The sequence below is a fragment of the Macrotis lagotis genome, chromosome 4 (genome assembly GCF_037893015.1).
Source record: "Macrotis lagotis isolate mMagLag1 chromosome 4, bilby.v1.9.chrom.fasta, whole genome shotgun sequence".
Taxonomy (NCBI): domain Eukaryota; kingdom Metazoa; phylum Chordata; class Mammalia; order Peramelemorphia; family Peramelidae; genus Macrotis; species Macrotis lagotis.
In genome coordinates this window covers 126,327,683-126,349,710 of record NC_133661.1, presented here as the reverse complement: position 1 = coordinate 126,349,710, position 22,028 = coordinate 126,327,683, and the positions used below count along the sequence as shown (strand labels likewise).

The 22,028-nt window shown below is 39.8% G+C and overlaps 1 protein-coding gene across 1 annotated transcript; it reads left to right on the top strand.

The window, feature by feature from the left end:
- The first annotated feature begins 3,610 nt into the window (after positions 1-3,610).
- Positions 3,611-18,956, top strand: ISG20 (interferon stimulated exonuclease gene 20). Its single transcript, XM_074234124.1, has 4 exons — positions 3,611-3,968; positions 4,392-4,650; positions 10,516-10,716; positions 15,444-18,956. The coding sequence occupies exons 2-4, from the start codon at positions 4,414-4,416 to the stop codon at positions 15,528-15,530; spliced, it is 525 nt and encodes a 174-aa protein (XP_074090225.1). The 5' UTR covers positions 3,611-3,968; positions 4,392-4,413; the 3' UTR covers positions 15,531-18,956.
- Positions 18,957-22,028: the final 3,072 nt, after the last annotated feature.

Here is a 22,028-nt window from a genome sequence, read left to right as displayed (position 1 = left end):
CATTTTTCTCACCTGCCTTAATCACCGAGATAGCCTGAGGGTCTTTCTCTCCAAACTATATATTTTTTCCTTCTTTTTTGGAAATGATCTTTCTTGGTCTTTTTTGTCTTCTCTCTCTCTCTCTTAGCCTAAGTTTAGGATGGACATTGCTTCAGTAAAATTGTTACATGGGGAAGACTTTGCTTTAAAAAGTCAAGGTGTCTCCCACTATATTTAGGGCCATCCCCAGTCATCCTGGATCCATATCTGGCCTCTGGTTGGTGATTTAGCATAGCACCCCTTTACTTAAATCCACCTCACTTGCATATCAAGGCATCACCTCCCTGATTTCTTGGTCATCTTCTATAATTAAAGACAAACAACATTTAAAATTAGAGTTGAGGTTCATCCTGGTGTCCAAACTTGAAAGGAGTTTGTTCATGGATACATTTCAGGGAGACTAAACTTGAATGAAAAAAAAATTGTTGGTTTGCTTTGTAAACCAACATGTTTTTGTTTTTTTGTATTTAAAACTATTCTGAGGAATTCCTTAGGTTTCTGATTTCAAAAGGTGTCCATGACAAAAAAGGAAGACCTGAATTTGAATCCTTCCTCAGACACTTTAGTAGCTTTGGGGACCTGGGCAAGTCACCTAAACTTTCAGCTTCAGTTTTCTCTACTGTAAAAAGGGAATACTGTTAATAATAATAGTACTTACCTCTTAGTCTTGAGGTTGTTTTTTAAATGCTAGCTATTGTTATGGTCACATAGCTAGTAAAGGGCAGATTACACTTAAAACCCAGACCTTCCTAACTTCCAAGTTGAGCCAAGAACTCAAAGATCCCTAAACATTCATTTACCTATTGGATAGTTAGGATTCCTTTAAAGATGGGCTGCCATAGAACAAACCTGGAATTTTGAAAGGATGTGACTTTACAGGGCAGGAGATTTTGTGCCAGGCTGATGTTCCTGCTTCACACTGGCCTTTGGTTGCCACAACTAACTGCCTGGTTGGGTCAGCCTTCAGCCTGCTCATCTGCAGATTAAATAGGCTTTGGGTCAGTGACTATTCAAGGATAGACCTCCCCAGGTTAGTGACGATTTACTCACCTGCTTCACAGTTGCTGAGAGGTTATGAGTTGTGACCAATGTTCAGTTGATCCTTACAATTATTGGATTTGTGTGGGATGAATTTACCCACTTTAATAAAATTCGGAGATTTTTCAAGATATGAAGAAAAAAATTTGATTCAATTTTCGAGAATCAGACCCCACCCACTCTGCCTTAAAACAAGGAGAATGAGGCAAAGGGGACATGAACCATAGGGGCAATATATATATATGCTAACTCCATCCCTCCTCACTTACTCATCCTCATTAGTTAGGAATGTGGTCTTTACAATCTAAGCTTGGAAACTAATCTCAAGAAAAAGCATATAATCCAAATAGAGACAGGTTCCTGCTCCAGAATGAGAAATGTAGAACTATCTGGACTTCAATTCAGATAAGACTGGGTCACTTTACTCTTTACATTTCAGTCAAGGTAAAATTAAGTCGCTTGTCAGAGGAGGAGAGGCAGAAGAAACATAACACACAGTTCAACTATTTCTAATCTGTAATGGTCTACTGAAGAAATCTCAGACTTTATCCCATTCAGATTTATCTCTTTTGTATTTAACAAGAGTTCCTCCCTGGATTACAGAATGTCCTTTATAAAATGTAAGCTTCTTCAGTCAATCAACAATATCTTTGTATCTTTAACCCCAGCACCTAACTCCTGTGCTTGCTTGATTCTTGCTAGGGTACCCCAGGCAGTCAACTCTTCAAGCTCATATGGAGATAGATCCTATACACCTGAAATCAAGAAGAAAATAACCTAGATGAAAATCTCCCAACAACCACCACTTTAAATAGATATTGTTACAAGCACAACAGCAGTAAAATGGATGTATTAAGTATTTTGTTCTTTGCAAACCCATAGTTTCATCAGTTTTACCAGATCCATCCACCTAGGAGCTGCTTATTGCTTAATTGAGAATTAAAATCCCTTCACTATATTCATATTCCCTTAACTGAATTATGATTACAGGAATGGTGAAATGTTATTTTATCTTTCTGAGCCTCAGTTTCCTCAGCAAAATAGGAGTAACAATAACTACATTATTTACCCCTTATAGCTATCATGTGGGAATTACGGTGCAACCTTAAAGCTATTGTTAATACCTATTAAACTGTGACAAACAACATTTCTGTTGACCACAATTTAGAGTTGTGGATATTATCTCATAGGGAGTAATATCAACTCTATCTTGCTTGTGGCTAAAAGACATCTCTTCCTCTAGCCTCTTTGACATCCTTCATTCAATTTTGTCTCTTCCATGTGTTTACAAATGCTTCTCATAAAGAGCATATATATTAATATGGTTCTTGGTGAAGGCAATCCACTTTTTCCCAAAATTATTTGGTAATCATAGCCTATTCATGGTGTTATTTGTTGATATTCTCAGATTGCTCTGTCAGGTTTCTATTGCATCTCTCCAGTGGCATTCTGCACTCTGGTGGCCGATGGTGGGTGTGGTAGATAGTCAGGAAGAATTGAGTTTGAATATGGTCTTTGACACTAGCTGTGTGACCCTGGAAAAGTCACTTAAATCTCTTTTTGCTTCAGCTTCCACAATTGAAAAAATGGTAGAACTGACCATGCTTACCTCATAGGGTTGTTGAGATATTTGCTAAATGGGATATTTGTTAAAAATGCATAACAGTTAAAAATGCATATCTATGGCAGTAGGCCATAGATAAATGTTTATTCATTGCCCTTAGTATTACCTTTTTTTGAAGATAAGGTCTTGTTTCTGTTTCATTCAACAGAACTTTGCACTCAGGTAATTATCCAAGTTGATATTTGTCCTGGTTTGTTTTTTTTTCTCCAAAGAAGACCATGACATCAGGGACATGCATGTGAATTGTATTTGAGTGAAGGTGTTCTATGCTAAGTCTCCAGTCTTACTTTCTCCTCCAGAACTAGTGGCCAGATAGGAATCAGCCCTGGATGTGAGGCAATCAGGATTAAGTGACTTGCCCAAGGTCATATAGCTAGTAAGTTGTCTGAGGTCAAATTTGAACTCAGGTCCTCCTGACTTCAGGACTGGTGCTTTCCCCACACTGCACCACCTAACTCCACCTTCTCTGGATAGATCACAATATGGTTCTTCTTCCTTTAAGCCCGTAGGAATCAGAGCCAAAAGAGATCTTTGAAGTCTACTTCTACCCCATAATTTTACAGCTGAGAAAACTGAGATTAAGAAAGTGACATCACTAGTGATGAAGCAGACCCAACAGAACAACAGATCCTTTAACTGAATGTTCTGTTATTCCCCATTCTGACTTCTTTTCTCTCCTTCCAATCCCAAATCAACAGGGATCCTGTTACTTTACTGTTTGCCAAACAAATTTCCAGAACACTTCTCTTTACAGTATCAGACTGGCAAGAGCATCCTGACATTGTGGGATATTGTCTAGGCTCCAAATCTTATTCCATTCATTCTAGAAGGCTGATTCAGGGAGGAGGAAACTGATAGAAGAAAGGAAGATGTTGCAATAGAATCTGTCCATTCAGATGACTCATTTGGGATGACAGAACTAAGGACTTTCCTGTTTGTTTTGGTAGAGGACTGTGAGTAGGCAAGTGGGACACTGGAGAAAAGTACAGCCAAGTGCTCTGCGAAGAAATATAGTCATTAAGACAGAGAATCAATACAGAAACTTAAATGTAATGACGTGCTCCAGGTCCTCTGACCCCATTTGATAACTTCAAGGAAACTGAAACTAAGATTTCAGGGTTCCTAGGTCCGTTGTGAGAGATGAGTCATTTGTGATACCAGCTGCAGAAGCTGAAAAGTGGAGGGAGAAGCCAGTAGTAAGTTATTTTGAGGGCTGACTGCGCTTTTGGTGTCTGACTGGATAGGGTCCTGTCTGAAAAGATAAAAGGTGAGAACACATTGATTTGGGTTTCCAGTATGTTTGTGGTTAAACTTGTGTGTTGATATCACCTGAGAAGGAAGCCAGTCAGGATCTGTTCCTGATCTTCTCTGATTGGTTTGGGAGGGCCCAGGATCTCTCTGTTTCTCTGTTTCTGTCTCTATGCTTCTGTCTCCTTCTCTACTCTCTTTTCTCCTTCATTCTTAGTGTAAAAAAAAAACTGATTGGCTTGTCAGGTTGCCAATTTCTGCTGTTGCCAGGTGGCATTTGTGACAAAGGGCAGGACTATTTAACCTGACTGCTAAGCTTCATAGAGCTTAGTTCAGAGTCAGTCCCCCTGACTATTTCCAGACACCACTAAACTCTAATGATGGTTTAATCAGCCTAAGTCATTTAATCAGCCTCCAGTCATTACTCTACAATCTCCCTTAGAGCATCTGAGTGCCTGCTCACCATGGGGGACCATGTCAGAGAGGACCAGATCATCGCCATGGACTGTGAGATGGTAGGAGTGGGATCTCTTCGGGAGAGCGGTCTGGCCCGGTGCAGTCTTGTGGACTATAATGGTTTAGTGGTGTATGACAAATACATCAGGCCAGAAGGGGAGATCACAGACTTCCGTACCCACGTAAGTGGGATACTACCCAGACACATGTTGACAGCTGCATCTTTTTCAAGCGCCAGGGAAGAGGTAAGTGGGGGATTAGACTGGTAAAAGACTGGGCAAGAGAAAGATATCTCTAGTTCCATGCTTTTGGTAAAAGGGATTTATGGACAGCAACACTGTAACTGAAAACTAATAATGAATCACTAGAAAGTCACCAAGCACAGCTGATTAGTGGCTTCCCACAGCAGTGGGGAAAAAGTCCCAGGTAACTTAACTATCAGGGAACTAGAGAGCAGTGCCTCTGACCTCACAGAGTGGGGGGACCTTAGTAATCACAACTCTTGAAGTTTGCAGATGAGTAAAATGGAACTCAGAAATAAAGTGGCTTACATTTTTTTTATACAGCTAGTAACAGCCAGATCTGGAACTGTCTTCTGATTCTCGGTCTAAAGCACTTCCCATTATATGATGATGGACTGTAGGACTGTAGGACTACCATGATCATGATATTTTGGCATTCTTCTTATCAGACAACTTTCTGTGTGCATGTCCTCACAGACTTGGAAGAGGGCTAGAAGAGTGAATTGGTGAGAGGAGTGGCAACCTGTTAGAAGTCACAGGATGCCATTTGTGGTCAGAGGCTGACATATCCTTCAGATATAAATTAACCAAGACTTCTGTTTGTATTATAGGCAGTAGGAGGTAAAAAATGGCGATTTTACAGCAGGTCTCAGAGACTTTCCTCCCATACTATCCTCATATAGGATATAGGACTTATTAGACAACAGAGGCTCTGTCTATATTTAAAACAGGTCTATGGACACCACCAAGGTTTTCCTCTGAACACTATCTTTAACCTACTGGTACAGTACAGGTCATATTCTCCCATTGTAAATTTGTTTTCATATCTCAGTTTTGTACTGGCCAGTCACTCGCTTCCCATTAACTGTCCTCAGGACCAGTGACTTGAATGAAGCTAAGACAGTTCAGTTCTTAGTTTTCTATGTTTAGAGAGGTTTGGGAGAGGATAAGGAAATCCTGATTAACCAAAGATTCACAGTGGGTTCCTCTCTCCCTGGAAGTATTTTATTGGAGTTTGGGTGGCTACTTGCCAACCAGTCCATTTATTTGGCACCTGCACATTGGGAATACTACAAAAGGCAAAAGACAAGACCCCACTCTCAAGAACTCATATTTGAATAGGGGAGACAGTGTGCAAACAACTCTGTATCAACAATTTAAATATAAGTCAAACTGGAGATAATCAAAAGAGGGAAGGTATTGGAATCAAGGAAGATCAGGAAAGACTTCCTGGAGAAGGTGGGGTTTAACTGGGAAGCCAGGAGACAGAGATAGGGAAGGAGAGATTCCAGGCATGGGGACAGCTAGCTGGAGTGAGGATTCCTGCCAGATGACACCTCAAGGGTCCCTTCTAGTCTTAGAATCAGATGGTTCCAAACCTGATTTTGGCATCAATCCAAAGCAAAGGTAGCTGTGGGGAGAATCCTGGCTTCTTCCTGCCTGGGCACATAATTGGGAAGCTAAGAAACAGTGGCAGCCAGCCAGAGGGAAAAGGAAGGGCAGCCAAAAAGCAGAACAAATAAAGGAAATGGCCATGGCAAGACAAAACACTAAGAAGCAGTTGGCTTTTGTACTGAAATGCTGGGTGAAATCTGTCAACCAACAAGCATTTCTTCTGGGCTTCAGTAAGCCAGGCACAGGTGCTAGGGATACTGATACAAAGAGTGGAAAATCCCTCCCCCACAAGGGATCAGATAGTATCTGGGTTGGCCCTGGAGAAGGTTGACCTTCAGTCTGGCCAGTCAGCCTTGGAATGGCAGCTGAGCTCTAGACTCCTGGAGACATGTCCTGGCTCTGTCACTCACTGACTGACTTAAATTCACTTGCTAGTGTTCTTTGTTAGCTATTCCCTTTTCTTCTTGGAGCCCCCCCCCCCCCCCCCAACCCTAGCCTGGACCTGAGTTCAATCCAGTCTTAGACATTTGACTAGCTGTGAGACCTTGAATGTGTGACAGCACCTCTTGTCTGCCTTGGTTTCCTCAACTATAAAATGAAGTTCCTAATAGGACCTCCCTCTCAGGGTTGTTGGGAAGATCAGATCAAATGAGATAATTGCTGTAAAGTGCTCACTTAGCATGTGGCCTGGCAGAGAGTAGTTGCCAAATAAATGCTTGTTTCTTTCTTCTTTTCCCTCTTCCCCTTAATATAAGCTAAGGGCTTTGTTTAGGCAAGAACTTTTACAATTTGGTCTTTATATTTCTAGGGTCTAGCTCTGTATCTATCTACCACATAATAGGTCCTAATCGAAGGAAGGAATGAATAAGTCACTAAACTACCTCAAAAAAGAGAAGGTTGAGTCAAGTGATCACTAAGGTCCCTTTCAGACCTGTCAGTTAATGACTATGACCAGGAGAGGGCCTAAGAAAACAAATTCTTATCCAAAAGAAAAACCCTCCTGGATATAGCAAGCATAGTTTGGTTAATTGTTGACTCAATTCAATCAGGACCTCAAATCTATGCTAGCACAGATACAGGGAAGAAAGTCCTCTTCATCCTCCTTGCAGCTTTCTTCAGGTTAGCTCCAAATGCTTGTGTCATCAGATGTTTTGTTTGTTGCTCTGACTTGAATCATTAAGAAGAGGACTGGTGACAGTTTGCTCAGATTGATAGCACTTGAGATGGGGTTTTTAAGACCTGATTTCTTTTTAATATGAATGATTGTGTTCCTTGTGGCTGATTAACCAAGTACCAAATTCCCTAGTAGACCCTGTCTCTCCAGGCAGTCATCTTGTCAGGCATAATTTAATTTTCAGTCAAGTGCCTAGTGCACTTTTCCCACGTCCATCTTGAGCCTTGCTAGGAAAGGCTGTAAACCCAGAAATGCAACAGCTGTCTCTGGGATGAACTAAATGGAAAGAAAGATGATCCCTCCAGTGGCAGTTGCACATTTCAGATTGATGTATTTTTTAAATTCCCCCTCTTAAAAAGTATTTTCATTTTCTCAGTTGGGCCTCAACCCACAAGATGAAGAAGCATATTCACTTCCTCCTATTTACAACAAAGGAGGCAAAACTATCTTTCAAATTCCTTAGAATCATTTGTATGTACATATATGTATATTTGATCTCAAATGAGAAGAGAACTCAAGAGGCCTGGGGGTTACAAGCTAGAAGGTGTCTTAGAGAGCTTCTCTAAGCATAGGATTATGGATTTAGAAGTGTAGTGCCCCTTAGAAACTTTCTAGTCCAAAATGAAGTGACTTACCTAGGGTCACACAGGTTCTAAGGGTTAGAGGTAGGAATGTGGATCCAGGTCTTCTGACTCCAACAGAGAAATCATTCCTCTCTATTTTAATCCCCCTATCCCCCACACATCCATTGCCCTCCACCCAGAATTTTATAAATATGGAAGCTGAAGTCTAGCTTGAGGTTGCACAGAAATCAAATCTGGAATTTGAATCTGGATCCTCTGAATCCAAATCTAGCATTTTCCCCATCATAACACGTGATCTGGTTGTTAGATATACCCCTCAGGACTTTGCTTGCATTTCATTTCTAGAGATAGGGAAACATGTCCAGGTCCAGGAGATATAGTTATATCTATCTCCATTCATCTATTTGTTCATTCACCCACTTACTATTCATTCATTTATTTATCCTTTCTGAACCTGTGATTTTTATTGGGATTCCTGCCATGGAAAATTTAGTTATCTTTCTAGCTAGCTAGCATTCCATTCATCTATTTGTTTGTTTGTTTATCCTGAACCTGCGATTTTTATTGCAACTCTTGACACGGAAACTTTACTTCTGTCTACCTATTTATTTTTTAATCTATTTATATATTTATCTCTACCCTGTGATTTTATTGGAATTCTTGCCATGGAAATTTTACTTTTCAAACTATATGCATTTATTTATTCATTCATATATTTATTGATTGATGCTGAACCTGGAGTTTTATTGGAGCTCCTGCAATGGAAATTTATTAGATATTTATCTACTCATTCATTTATCTATATATCTATGTATTAATTTATAACTATCTTGTCTGTCATCTGTCTATCCTCGTGATTTCATCAGAACACTTGACATGGAAACATTTATTACTTATCCATCTACACATTCATTCATTTACCCACCTAACTATATTTGCTTATTTATTTATCTTGAACCTATGATCATAATTCTTGCCATAGCAACTTTATCTGTCTGTCCATCTGTCTACCATCTCTTCATTTATTTAACTTTTCATGTTTATTGGAGCTCCAGCCACAGAAGGTCCCTCCACCAATGAAGATCAGTAATTTATCTGTAACTTTTAGGATTAACAAGGTGATTGGAGTCATTGAGAGTATAAATAATTTTTCCATGGGAAGACTTGAATCTAATCTTCTTGACTCTAGGTCTGACTCCCATCTACTATCCCTTGCTGCTTCTCTTAGCCTATACTAATAGATGTTTATTTGTCTTAGTTGTGTTTGACTCTTATATCCCGTTTGAGGTTTTCTTGGCAAAGATACTGGAGTACTTTGACATTTCATCTTCCAGGTCATTTTACAGATGAGGTTAAGTGACTTCTAAGTGTCTGAGGCCAGATTTGAACTCAGGAAGATGAGTTTTGTGCACTGTACCATCTACCTGCCCAACATTTATATAGGAATTTGCAGTTATGACATGTTTTCATCATCATTCTTTCACTTTAATCTCACAACATTTCTGTGAAATAGAAAATTCAAGTATCATTATCCCTATTTATTGATAAGGAAATGAAGTATAAGGGGCAGCTAGGTGGCGTAGTGGATAAAGCACTGCCCTGGAGTCAGGACTACCTGGGTTCAAATCCAGTCTCAGACATTTAATAATTACCTAGCTGTGTGACCTTGGGCAAGCCACTTAACCCCATTTGCCTTGCAAAAACTTAAAAGAAAAAAAAGAATCTGAGGAAATGAAGTATGGAGGGATTCAATGATTTGCTTAAGGTCACACAAACATTAAATGGTTGAGCTGAAATTTTAATCTTAGCCTTCAAAATAATCCAGTGCTTCTCCTACTCTATTCAACCTGCTAATGGTATGGAGCACAACAAAAATGGGATCTTATGGAATAGAAAGTGTGGCAACTATGCTATATATAGCTAGAATTCCTCTTTCCAGATTAGTCAGGGAGGGTGATGGTTATTTCATCACTGAATTTCCTCTGGTGTAATAACTTTTTTTTTTTCAATTTAGGGGCAAGAAGTGGACTTTGAATAGATAAGCCAAGGGCCTGGCTTGGGGATTGCACAAGGGGGGTGGGGGTGGGGAACTGAACACTTTAACAACAACAAAGTCCATGCTGACCACACCCTCCTCATGATCCTGACTTAGAGTCCTAAAATACAGGCTGCTATTAGTCCTTTCCTATTATAGCCTCACCCTGACTCTGTCTTATATACACTCCCATCCCTGTAATTAAATCTGAACCTGCAGCATATAGGTGTTGGAGAAGCCTTGGGGGAAAAAATGTCTAACAATATATGCAAAGTCCCATCTTGACAGCTAAGGAGATAGATACAGATACATACCTTTTGAACATCAGAAATTTTCACTTTGCATTGGCTCAACAATATTTGTTTTGCGATGTCAAATCACAGGTGTCAATGGTGATGGCCAATAAGGAAATAGTAATATGGACTGGGGTGGCAGTGTTCTATATAATTTTTCAAATAATGAACTGTCTGAGTCAGTTTAGATGCCTCATCACCAGGCACATGGATGTTTTCCTTGAGTTGTATCCTGTCCAATGTGACTCCCACAGTGATTGAAGAACATGTGTTCTTTTCCCCTTTGTTTAAGCCATAAAAGCAGTTTGAAATGAGATTTTGGTCTATGTTTCATAGTTTGGGTATGATGTCTCAGGTGATACATGTGTTTTTTGTCTCTTGGTCTAGATCTTGAAACTCCTCCGAGGCAAACTGGTGGTAGGCCATGACCTCCATTATGACTTCAAGGCACTGAAGGAGGACATGTCAAACTACAACATCTATGATACCTCCAAGGACAGGCTACTTTGGGAAGAGGGAGGCCTAGGGGGTTGCCGGCGGGTATCCCTCAAGGTTCTGTGTGAGAGGATCCTCAAGAAAAGAATTCAAGTGAGATTGGGATTGGGATTGGGGTGGGTTGTCATCTCTTTTTTAATGGCCTGTGTTTGTAAAAACCAAGATCACTTTATGTGTTAATATACCATGTTTTAGCACCAAATGACCACATTCTTTATTTAATCCCAGAAGAGGGAAAATCAGGATGTTCATCCCAGAAGGCCTTGTGCCTTTGGGGTTCTTATCTGCTCCCAAACAACTCTAATTAAAGGATCAACCAACTTAGTATGGTAGTAGGAAAAGAATACTGGAAATGGAACCAGAAGATCAATCCTAGGATCCTGGAATCTAGAACTGGGAAATCCAGAGATTCTTTTTTTTTAATTAAAAAAGTTTTTTTTTAATGTATTTAAGGCCATAGAGTAAGTGACTTGCCCAAGGTCACACAGTTGGCAATTATTAAGTGTCTGAGGTTGGATTTGAACTCAGGTCCTCCGACTCCAGGACCAGTGCTCTATCCACTGTGCTATCTAGATGCCCCAAAACCAGAGATTCTTAACCTAGAGTCTATGAAATTGGATAGGAAGAAAATTAAATTACAAATGTAATTTCATTTAATTTCACTATGTTCAGTGGTTGGGATGCAGAAAAAAATGCAAAAAACCTGCTCTCAAAGAACTTACAGTCTAATGGTAGAAGACAGCATGCAAGTACTTGTGTAGAAATAAAAATAAAGATAGGTTGAGATAATCTCAGAGGAAAGGCACTAGTTTCAGGGGTGAGATCTTTGTTGGGATTTGAAGGAAGCCAAGAGGTAGAGATGAGGAGGAAGAGAATTCCAGGCATGGGGAACAACCAGGGTTGTCAAAGGGGTCAATAGTGCAGAAAAGTTAAAGAACCCCTGACCTGACCCTGGCTTTTGCAATGACCTTTGTGAAATTACTTACTTCATTCCTTCTGTGTCTCAGTGGGTTTTGTTGAATTTTTTTTAAATCTGCAAAATGGGGATAATATAAAATTGTCTGCCTCACAAGAGCTTACTGGACTTAAAGGAATAGAAAATATTTGAAAGCCCTTTGAAAACTGCTCAATCCATTTCATTTGCAATGGTCTTAAAACCCTTTCTGCCTTTCCACTCATAATCTTTATGATGTTGCATGTTTGCCAATGGTGATTTATAGCCTTACCCAAATTTCCCAAAGGACCCCATAACCAAGAGATGAAACCTTGCTTGATCTTCCCATTCAATTATTGGGTGATGCTCAGGCTGATGTGCTTGGGAGGAGTATGGTAACTCTTCACGAATCTTAACTTTCTCCTCCTTAGTAAAGTGGGTAAAAAACCCCTCTTAAAGAGAGAGAGGGAAAGAAGGAATTAGGTTTGGAGGCTGCAAGACTCCAATTAGCAATCAGAATATTAGTTAAACTTATTTCCTTCCAGACATAGTAACTAGACTGAGGCTTGGAGAACCATATCCAGTGGACCACAGCTCTACAGCTAGAAAGGACAGTAGGCATCATCTGGTACAACCCTCGTTTTTTAAAAAGGGGAACCTAAAGCCCATAGATATTCAGGGTTTGCTTAAAGTATTAAGTAGCAGATCAAGGATTCAAGATCAGACCCTCTTATTCCAAATCCATCATCTAGCCTATTATACCAGGTTGCTGTGATGTTTGGTAACATTTGAACTTTAAACCATTATGCCTATTTGTTTTAAATTATTTCTTTTGTTAGATAGTTTAGAACCTATATCATGTAGCATAAAATCCCTACTCTAGTATTTAGAAATAGAAGGGACCTTAAAATTCCATTTTAGAGATAAAGAAACTGAGGACCAAGAAGTGACATGGTACAGTAGATATGAGCAATAAGTGACAGAATTAGGGTTTGAACCTTAGTATTCTGATTCCAATAACAATGAAGAGCCCAAAGTAACTTGACTTCCTTAAGTTGCTTCTGAACTACACTATCAGGGACATGCCTTCTAGGCAGATGAAGTATTGGAAATCCTCAGCTTTAGAAAGCCAGTCTCTGAGGAAGTCTTGAGTGCTATCTCCAAGGTGACTGAGTGCAAGGGGATATACAACCAGTAGCTGATGTCTTTTTGAAAATGACAATTATATGGGGCAGCTAGGTGGCACAGTGGATAGAGCATCAGCTCTGGAGTCAGGAGGATCTGAGCTCAAATTTAGCCTCAGATACTTGAAATTTAAGAGTTGTGTGACCTTGGGCAAGTCACTTAACCTTTTTTTGCCTTAGTTTTCTCACCTGTAAAATGTGGATCATAATAGCGCCTACCTCCTGAGGTTGTTATGAGGATCAAATGAAATATTTGTAAAGTGCTTAGTACACAGTAGGCATTATTTAAACACTAGCTATTATTACTACTAATTTTTATATTTCAAAGTTATGAATCATTTCACAACTCTTCCAATACTTTTTTTTTATGAATTTAGGTGAAATGCATGATCTTTCCAATTCAACTATCTCTTATTAAATTTCAGACACTTTCTGAGCCTTAGCATAATTTTATAATTCTACAGAACAAAAATATCTGTCCCTATTTCTTGTAACAAGACTTAATGAAAACCTTCCTGAAAGCTCCCTGTAATTATGATTAGGTTGTTGTGAGATTAATTCTGGCTCACATCTCTCTCTGGTTCTATCATCTTTGCCAGTGTGGACCCCAAGATAATGTTGGCTCTTTTCTTTCCAGACACTGCTAGGGAAGCCAAGTCCATAAAACACCTCATTGGTTATTTTCAGCCTGAGTTGTTGTCTCCTGGTCTGAGACTCCTTAATTAAAAAATTTAGCTACCAGCAAGACTTAATTGAAGTGCATTCCTGGATACACAGCCACTGGTAGTCTTGCCAGGAGCCTTCTGATAAAAAGAGGAAAAGGACTTTTGAATTATTCTAAATAATATATTGTAATGAGTTTTATGGGGACATTTTTTCATGATCAGAAAAGTCTGTAGATATTCCTGAATATTTGTGAGTGCTTCCAATAGAGGTGATGATGGCAATGGTAGGTTTCATATTCATTGCCATTTTCCAGATTCCTTTATAGTTGTCATTTTTGTACATCTCAACAAGTTTTCCTGCTGCAGCAAGGAAATTGAGGCTCAGAATCAATTCCCTCATCCTTTCCTATTTCCCAAGATGCTGAAGGATCTTCTCCAAATGACTTGGGGATTCCTTAGCTCTATGAGAAATGTTAGAGGCAGCTAGAAAGGTGGTAAAGTGGATATAGTGTCTAACTTATAATCAGGAAGACTTGAGTTTCAGTCCCTGACTTGGATGCTTACTAACTGTGTATCACAGGGCAAATCATTTAGCCAGTCTTTTTCAGCCTCAGTTTTGCAAATCTGAAAAATGGGGATAATGGCACAAATACTGAAGGGTTGTTGTGATAATGTATGCAAAGCACTTTGTAAGCTTTATTGTAGTCATACTACCACCTTGGTGTTAGAATATTCATAGTGTTTTAGGGTTAGTGAATAAAACTTTACCTCTATTCCTGTCACAAAAAAGGAATTAGAATTTCACAGGGAATAAATAAGGATATAATAGGTTAGCAATAAGAAAACTCTGAAACTGTAAGGAACTTAGAAGATAAAACTGAGAAAGGACTCACTAGTGAGCAAATACTCAGATACTAGCTGTGTGACTCTGGACAAGTCACTGAACCTTGTTTGCCTCAGTTTCCTCATGAGTAAAATGAGCCGGAGAAAGAAATGGCAAACCAGTCCAGTATCTTTGCTAAGAAAAATCTCAGATGGGTTAGATACAACTGGGTCTTCCCCATATCTTTTGTCTGGATCAGACAGCCTAGACCCTTTCTTTAAGTAGAGGTCCTGCTTCTCCTCCTGGGACCTTCCAAGACTCTAGTTTCCAAGTGTGAACCACAATACAGCAAGTGAATGGCTTGGGGCTTAAGAAGTGGCATTCATTACAACTCAAATTTCTATGTCACTTTACAGTTTATAAATTTCTTCTCATAAAAGTCCCATGAGGTTGATACTGAAAGAATTACTATCCCCAATTTGCAGATGGAGAAAGGGGAAGGGAATAAGTATTTACATAGCTCCTGTTATGTACTATAATCCTCCTTATCATCATCATCAATAATATGACCCTCCCCAAGATAAGGAGCATTTAATAATGCAAAGTATTTGTTACTGTAGTAACATATAGTCCAGTTTGTGTTGTTTGATCAGTCTTGGTCTAACATACTAGGGAGAAGTTTTCCTGTTATCTTGGAAGCTGAGGCATATGACCTAATCACTTGTTCCTTCTTTGTTTTTGCTTTTACAAATATTTCATCTGGTCCTTACAATAACCCTGTGAGGTAGATGCTGTTACTATTTCTGTTTTACAAGTGAGGAAACTGAGGCACAAAGAGGTGACATGACTTGCTCAGGATTTCACACCCAGTAAGAACCTGAGGCCAGATTTAAACTCAGGTCTTCCTGACTCTTGGCCCAATAACTATTCTGTTTGTCACTTGCTACTATAAAGAGATGGGTAAACAATTTGATTAGCCACTGAGTAGTCACTGCAACTCCAACTCCTCCTGTCTACAAATTTAAGTCTCTAACTAAATCATCCTGCTTGGTGTTTCTACCCAAGCACTGACTCCAGAGTGCAGAGATGAGGTTTAAACACCCAAGAACTTTTAGTACCAGAGAGTATTGAAACCAGTGCTGGCCTGAGTCATGATGGATTCCCCCCCTCCCCCATTATCTGGTGACTGAGTCTCTAACTTTCTGTCTTTACAGAACAGCAGCTTAGGGCACTCCTCTGTGGAAGATGCTAGAGCTACTATGGACCTCTATAAAATATCCAGGAGGATACGAGCCCACTGAAGGGAGGAATGCAGAGGAAGACACAACTGCCTTGCTAGTCAAAAGTCAGTCTCAAGAGGATGGATGGCAGCCACAAACCTTCAAGGAAGGTTTAGAAACAGCATTTCCCAAAAGCCTTTTTACTTTTTTGCTTGTATTAGTAATAAAATGGATCTTTATTTTCTCTTAGATTTGATTTTTCTACCACTTTGAGCTGGGAATAGAGGTTGATGTTTTAAAAGGTTTATTTGTTGATACAGTCAGAGATAGTGCTGGACCTGCAGACAGGACAGTCAGAGATAGTGCTGGACCTGCAGACAGGAACATCTGTGTTTAAATCTATCTTCAGACACACTAGTTATGTGACTCTGAACAAGCCTTTACAACTCTGCTTGCTTCAGTTTTCTCATCTGTAAAATGGAGTTAATAGTAGTGCCTACCACCTTGCAGGCTTGGTGTAATCTCAAAAATGCCAAAGAACTTTTTAAAGGTTTAGCTGCTAACATCCATGTATCACCATCATCATCAATCTTTTGACAGTCCCCAAGGCAGAACATTTAATTATGCAAAGTATTTACGAATGCAGTAACAAAGAACACATTATGAATAGTCTGAAAGAATTACTAGGGAGAGGGTTTCCCAATATCTTGGGAGCTCTGGAATATGACCTAATTACTTATTCCTTCTTTCTTTGCCTCCTCCTTTTTTTGTTGAGTTAGTGAGTTGGCCTTACGTAAAATACTGGGAAAAGGAAGTTGGCAGCTTGCTTACTTCCTTGACCATCTTTATCTGCTAGGTAACCTTCCTAGAGGAGGAAAATTTAGGTTCCAGTGCCTGTGTGGAACCTTCTTATGAACTTGGGTTCATATTTATGGGGCTCTTTCCTGGTAAGTATATTTCACAGAGCTTTAGTACCCATCCCCAGGTAAAATGGGATGGCTCACAAGTCAACTGGAAGTCTAGATAACCAGTTAATGTTGTGCTAACAGAAACCCAAGTACTTAACAGCACTGAAACAATAAAATTTAATTAGAACAAAACGAAGCATAAAATTTTAGAATCATTCTCAGCACCTATTTCCCACATCATCCTGCAGTTTCACATATTGGTGAGTGAGGTATTAGACTTCAACTGAAAAACTTTTGAGTCCTCACAAGTCTTGTCTTTCTCTTAATCTATCTCTTATCTCCCATCTCTGTCTCTGTTTCTATCTCTTTCTCCCTCTTTTACTGTCTCCTTTTTTCCTGTATGTATCTCTCTTTGTCTCCCTTACCTGTCTTCCTCAGTATCTCTTGCCACTTCCTCCTTTTTTCAACCTATTCCTTATCCCTTCACCTCCTCTCTCTAACCCCCTCTCTCCTTGGCAGATGACATGAAAGTCTTCTGCAGACTCTACTATGCAAGGATTTGACTTGCTTGGTAGGGTCATCAGGTGTTATGTCAGGACCCCTGGTTTGGGGATTACTATGTAGCTCCAGAATCTCCATACATTATGCTATTGTTTTGTAAACATTTTGCATCTGAGAAAACTGATTAGAGTTCTCACACAGTTGTGACAATGTGAATTGGAATTCTGAAAACTTCCTTTAGCCTTGTTTGCTAAATTCTAGAATACTTTTTGCTAGTTCTGACTTCCCCTTCACTGAATCCCTTTGGGGAGTTGCAAATTCAGATCCTGGCTGCCTCCCCTACTCTTTACTCCTCAAAACCTTCCAAAACAGTCAGTCAGGTTTGTAGACCACTTGTGACCCAGAACATCCCTTTACCATTTCATTAGAGGCTCCTTGGACCTGAAAATATGAGCTCCTTGCCCATAAGATGTTTTGTTCTTGAGTATATCTCTAACACCTGATATTTTGTTCAATCATTTCACTTGTGTCTGACACTTCATAACCCCCCTGGGTTTTCTTGATTTAAAAAAAAAAGTAACTTGCCATTTCTTCCTCTAGCTTTTACAGATGAAAAAACTGAGGCAAACAGGGTTAGGTGACTTGTCCAAGGTCACCCAGCTATTAAGTGTTTGACATTACATTTGAACTCAGGACCTCCTGACTTTGAATTTTCAGAAATCTAAATGACAAATGAGACTTTAGGTGAGGGAGTTTGGCCCCAAAGGCAAAGATGAAATCAGTACTTCTCAATACCCAGGCAGCTGGTCCCACTTTTGATGCAGGGAAAGGAATGTAGCAGAAACAAAATCTGTAATTTTAAATGCTGTTCAATCTTGTTAAATGGGTAGAGGTTCTTCATTCTTGAGCTGTAAACTGACCCCCTGTTTATTATGTCCTGCTTCCCCTTGACACTGTTGTTTGAATCTTGTGCACTATTATCCCTTTCACTTAACCTTGGCCTAGATGCTAGTGTGACAAGAAATGATATGTTGAAGCTGGGGGTCAAACACCCTGGGACAGGAAGGACTGGTACTTAGTTTTCCATTGGAAGATATCTGGTCCAAGGTGTAAGACCACTCCCCAAAGCATCCTCCCTGCCCCCAACCTACCATAGGGTATATAATAGGAAGCACTGTCCTTTGTACCTGCATCTTCTGGGCTCCCATCCAGAAGGAGAGGGCTTTCTCATGATCTTCCTTAACACCCATGTGGAGCACCATGGGCCTCTGTGGACTTTGTAACAATATTTTGCCATAATAAAATCCTGAGCAGAGTTGTGAATTCCTTTGCCTTTTCAGTAACCTTAAATCTGTTTCCAATCTCTAAATATTTAATAATGTTGACTACACCTCTATATTATCCTAAACATAGACTATTTAAACATGGAAATAGCACCATTTCTACTTTTTGATAGAAGAGGACAGAATTGGGATCAGAAGACCTGAGTAAAATCCCAGGATTTTTAAAATTTTTTAAATCCCAGTAACTGTGGTTAGGTCATTTACTCTTCTCAACCTCAGTTTCCTCCTCTACAAAATGAGATTGGATTAGATAATCTTTGAAGTCAATTCTAATTTACTCTTGTGATCCATGAATAATGCAGACATGATCAACTCTGATTTGAGAATTGAAGCCCTTTTGTTCCCAATCATTTCTGAAAAAAGCCTCCTCCCTCTAGATCAAAATCTTCCTTGAACACAGAAAAACAGTTAAAGAAACATTCAAACATTTAATAATCCCTTGTTCTTGGTGTGAGGAAAGCATCCTCTATTATCTGAGTTCTAAGATGATCCTTGCCAAACCTATGTTTTTATGGTCCCAGTTGACCTTGACTCAAGTCTAACTTTACTTTTGCTTTGTTTCAGTCATATCCAACTCTTTGTGACTTCATTTGGGGTTTTCTTAACAAAGATATGGAAGGGTTTGTCATTTCCTTCTCCAACTCATTTTACAGATGAGGAATCTGAGGCAAACAGGGTTAAGTGACTTGCCCAAAGTCCCCCAATTCACATTTGAACTCAAGACCTTCTGACTCCAGAGCTGATGTTCTACCCATTGCTTCACATTGTTACCCCACTTATCACCTATCTGAGCATATAAAATATATTACTTAGAGGAAGTGGCACCCTCACAAACTTTAAAGTTATATTATTATTACTTATCTAGTGAATAATTACAATAAACAAAAAAACCCCAAAATGAGCCCCAAGCTGTCCATAAGTGTTCATCAAGAAACCCCTTGTCAATGACTTGATAGTCTTAACCAAGACCTTGACTGGAAACCTTCCTTGTTTGGAGGTGGGGGTCAGGGTAAGGAGGAGGAGAGGAATGGGAAGAGTGGGGTGGGGAATGGGAGGGTGGGGAAAGGGAAGGAGTCAGGAGAGACTTCTTGATCTCTTTCTATCATCTCTGGGGGTAACTAAGGACTTGAATCTATGGACAATGATCTTTGATCTTCCCTGGTTCTATGTCTATTTAAAACTTTTAGGTGTGTCTTGGGGCAGACTGAGTCCAGGATGTGGACTCTGTGTATGTGTGGACTGAACATTAGGTGGTGCTCTAGGTCTGTCTGTTCACAAAATCAGATTATTAGGCATTTAGGAAGGACCTGATTAGAACGGGACTGAACAGGCTTTCCCCAAGGATACTTAGAATGTTAGAGGTCAAAGGAAGTTTGGAGATCACATAATCTATTGTAGAAGTGAGGGAGGTGAGTGACTTACCCAATATTAATACTACATTTATATAGTGTTTTAAGATTTGTAAAGTGCTTTACAAATATTATCTCATTCTATTCTCCCAGTAACCCTGTGAGGTAGATACTATATCATTTCTCCCAAGGAACCCGAGGCAGAAAGAAATTATGTGCTTTTCCTAGGGTTGAACACTTAATAAATATCTGAGGTCAAATTTAACTCATATTCCTGACTCCAGGTCCAGGGCTCTGCTCTATTGATTATGCCACCTAGCTGCCTTATGGTAGAAAACATCAGTATCTGGAGGGAGGCAGTGTGGTGTAGTAGAAAGAACATTGGACTCTTGGAATGGACTTGGAGTTATAAAATCTAAGCTCAAATTCCAGCTCTACTTCTTAAAAGCCTTGTGACCTAGGGAGGACAAGTCATTTAATTCTAGAATCTAGTTTCCTCATTTATAAGATGAGGGAATAGGACTAGAGGATCTCTCAGGTCCCTTCTAGCCTTAGCTCTGTGATCCTAAGAACCCAAGGCTTTTTATAACTGCTCCTTTATGACCAGCTCAACCACATTTCCTTAAAAAAAAAAAGAATAAAATAGATAGATCTCCATCAGGCAATTCTAAAAAGGAATTTTCCACCATGACTTTATGAAAATATCACTGCCCAGGTTGGAAAATGGGAAAGTTCAGGTTATGATTAGTGGTCTTAAAGTATTCCACAGTCTTAAAATGGTATCAGGTACCAGGTGATGAGCTTGACTAACTGGGAGATGAATGAAAGGAAATGGGGGGGGAGTGTTGAGGTGATTTTGGGGACTAAGCTATCTGCATGGGGTGCTCAAAGTCCTAAACTCACAGTTACAAAGAGCTTTAGCTTTCCTTAGGGTTTAGGAGGGTCCAGGAACACAATTCTCACTTGGGCCTTCAACCTCCCCATAACAATCAGCTTATCAGTCTGCTTTTCCAGCAGGTCACCAGCATAACTAGATTTTTCAGTGAAGTTTCCAAATTCTAAATTTAGAGCCAAAAGGGTGCTCAATGATCACTTAGTCTGATTCCTTCATTTTACAACAGTAAGGAAACAGTGATCCAGAGAGGTTAATTGATTTTCCCAAGGTCACACAGAGCTGCAGTGGCCTTTCCACCATGTTATGTTGCCTCCCCATTTTATCAATTTCCTAGAACAAGAGAAATAAATAATTGCTACCAGTCCATACATTGAGGTGGCATCTACTATATAGGTCCCTGGTTTTATTGGGTCCCTCTCCACTGGGAGACATTTTGGGCATTTGTTGATCTTGCTCAATTCAATTCAGCCAGCATGTATTAGTCACCTACTAGATGCCAGATACTGGATACAAGACAAAGCCTAAACAGTCCTGCCCTGGAAGAGCTTTCAATCTACCATTTGAAACTTTAACATGCTATGTTCAGACAAGAAGATGCTAAGACCTAGTTGAACATTAAGTTAGAAAGGAAGAGAACCCCTTCCTTTCAGAAAAGCAAATTTGCGAGATCAAGAAAGAACACCCAAAATGACTGGTGCCAATTAAAGACAGTCACCTACTGTCACTTAAAATGAGATGAGGAGAAGGAGGAGTTAGAAAGCCCTTCTGCACAAAGGAGGACCTGTGAGGTGTTCGAAACTTCTCAAGAGAACTGTCAAAGTAGGGGTTCTAAAAATGGTCCTGTGGTCCAGAATAAACTCTGACTCAGGCCTGTTTGCTGACAGACCCACCTACCAAACAAGTCAGCCTGGAAAGAGCCAACAAAGTCAAGGGTTTGAAAAGCCACAGGCAGACTCTCCAATCAGAACCCTCAGGCCTTACTGCCTAAGAGACAGGAGTTTCTGGAGCCAAGGGGGCCTAATGTAGGGGAAGAAGTGAATCCTTGCTCTGGAAGCAAGGCTTTGAAGCCTTGCATCTCAAAGTATTAGGACTCACAGAGAAAGATGTTTGGCAGTCTGTTCTCACCTTTATGTTGAATTCATTGTCAGACTTTGAATGACTAGTCACATCTCCTTCTAGTGGACAGAAGACTGATTGTTTTGGGATGTTTGAAGGCCAAATAAGAAATGTGTTCTTGATCTCTTTCAAAAACTTCTTTTGGAGTTTAAGGAACTAGATTCATATCCTAGATTTGTCACTTATTACTTGTGTGACCCTGAACAATTCACTTCACCAATGCTGGTTTCAGAATGCCCATTTAACAACTAGAAGAGGGGCCGATAACCTCAAAAACCTTTTCCAGTTTTTGATCTATGAACCTGTGATGCCACTCAAGGAAGTACCCTGCCTAAAGTGGGGATGGGAACAAATCCTTGCTCATATCATGGGCTTCAGGTCTAGACTCCCATGCCAGCCCAATTTGATCTCCTTGAAACCACTTAAACCATTTTCTCTGGATTTTATTCCCCAAATTTCCCTGAATT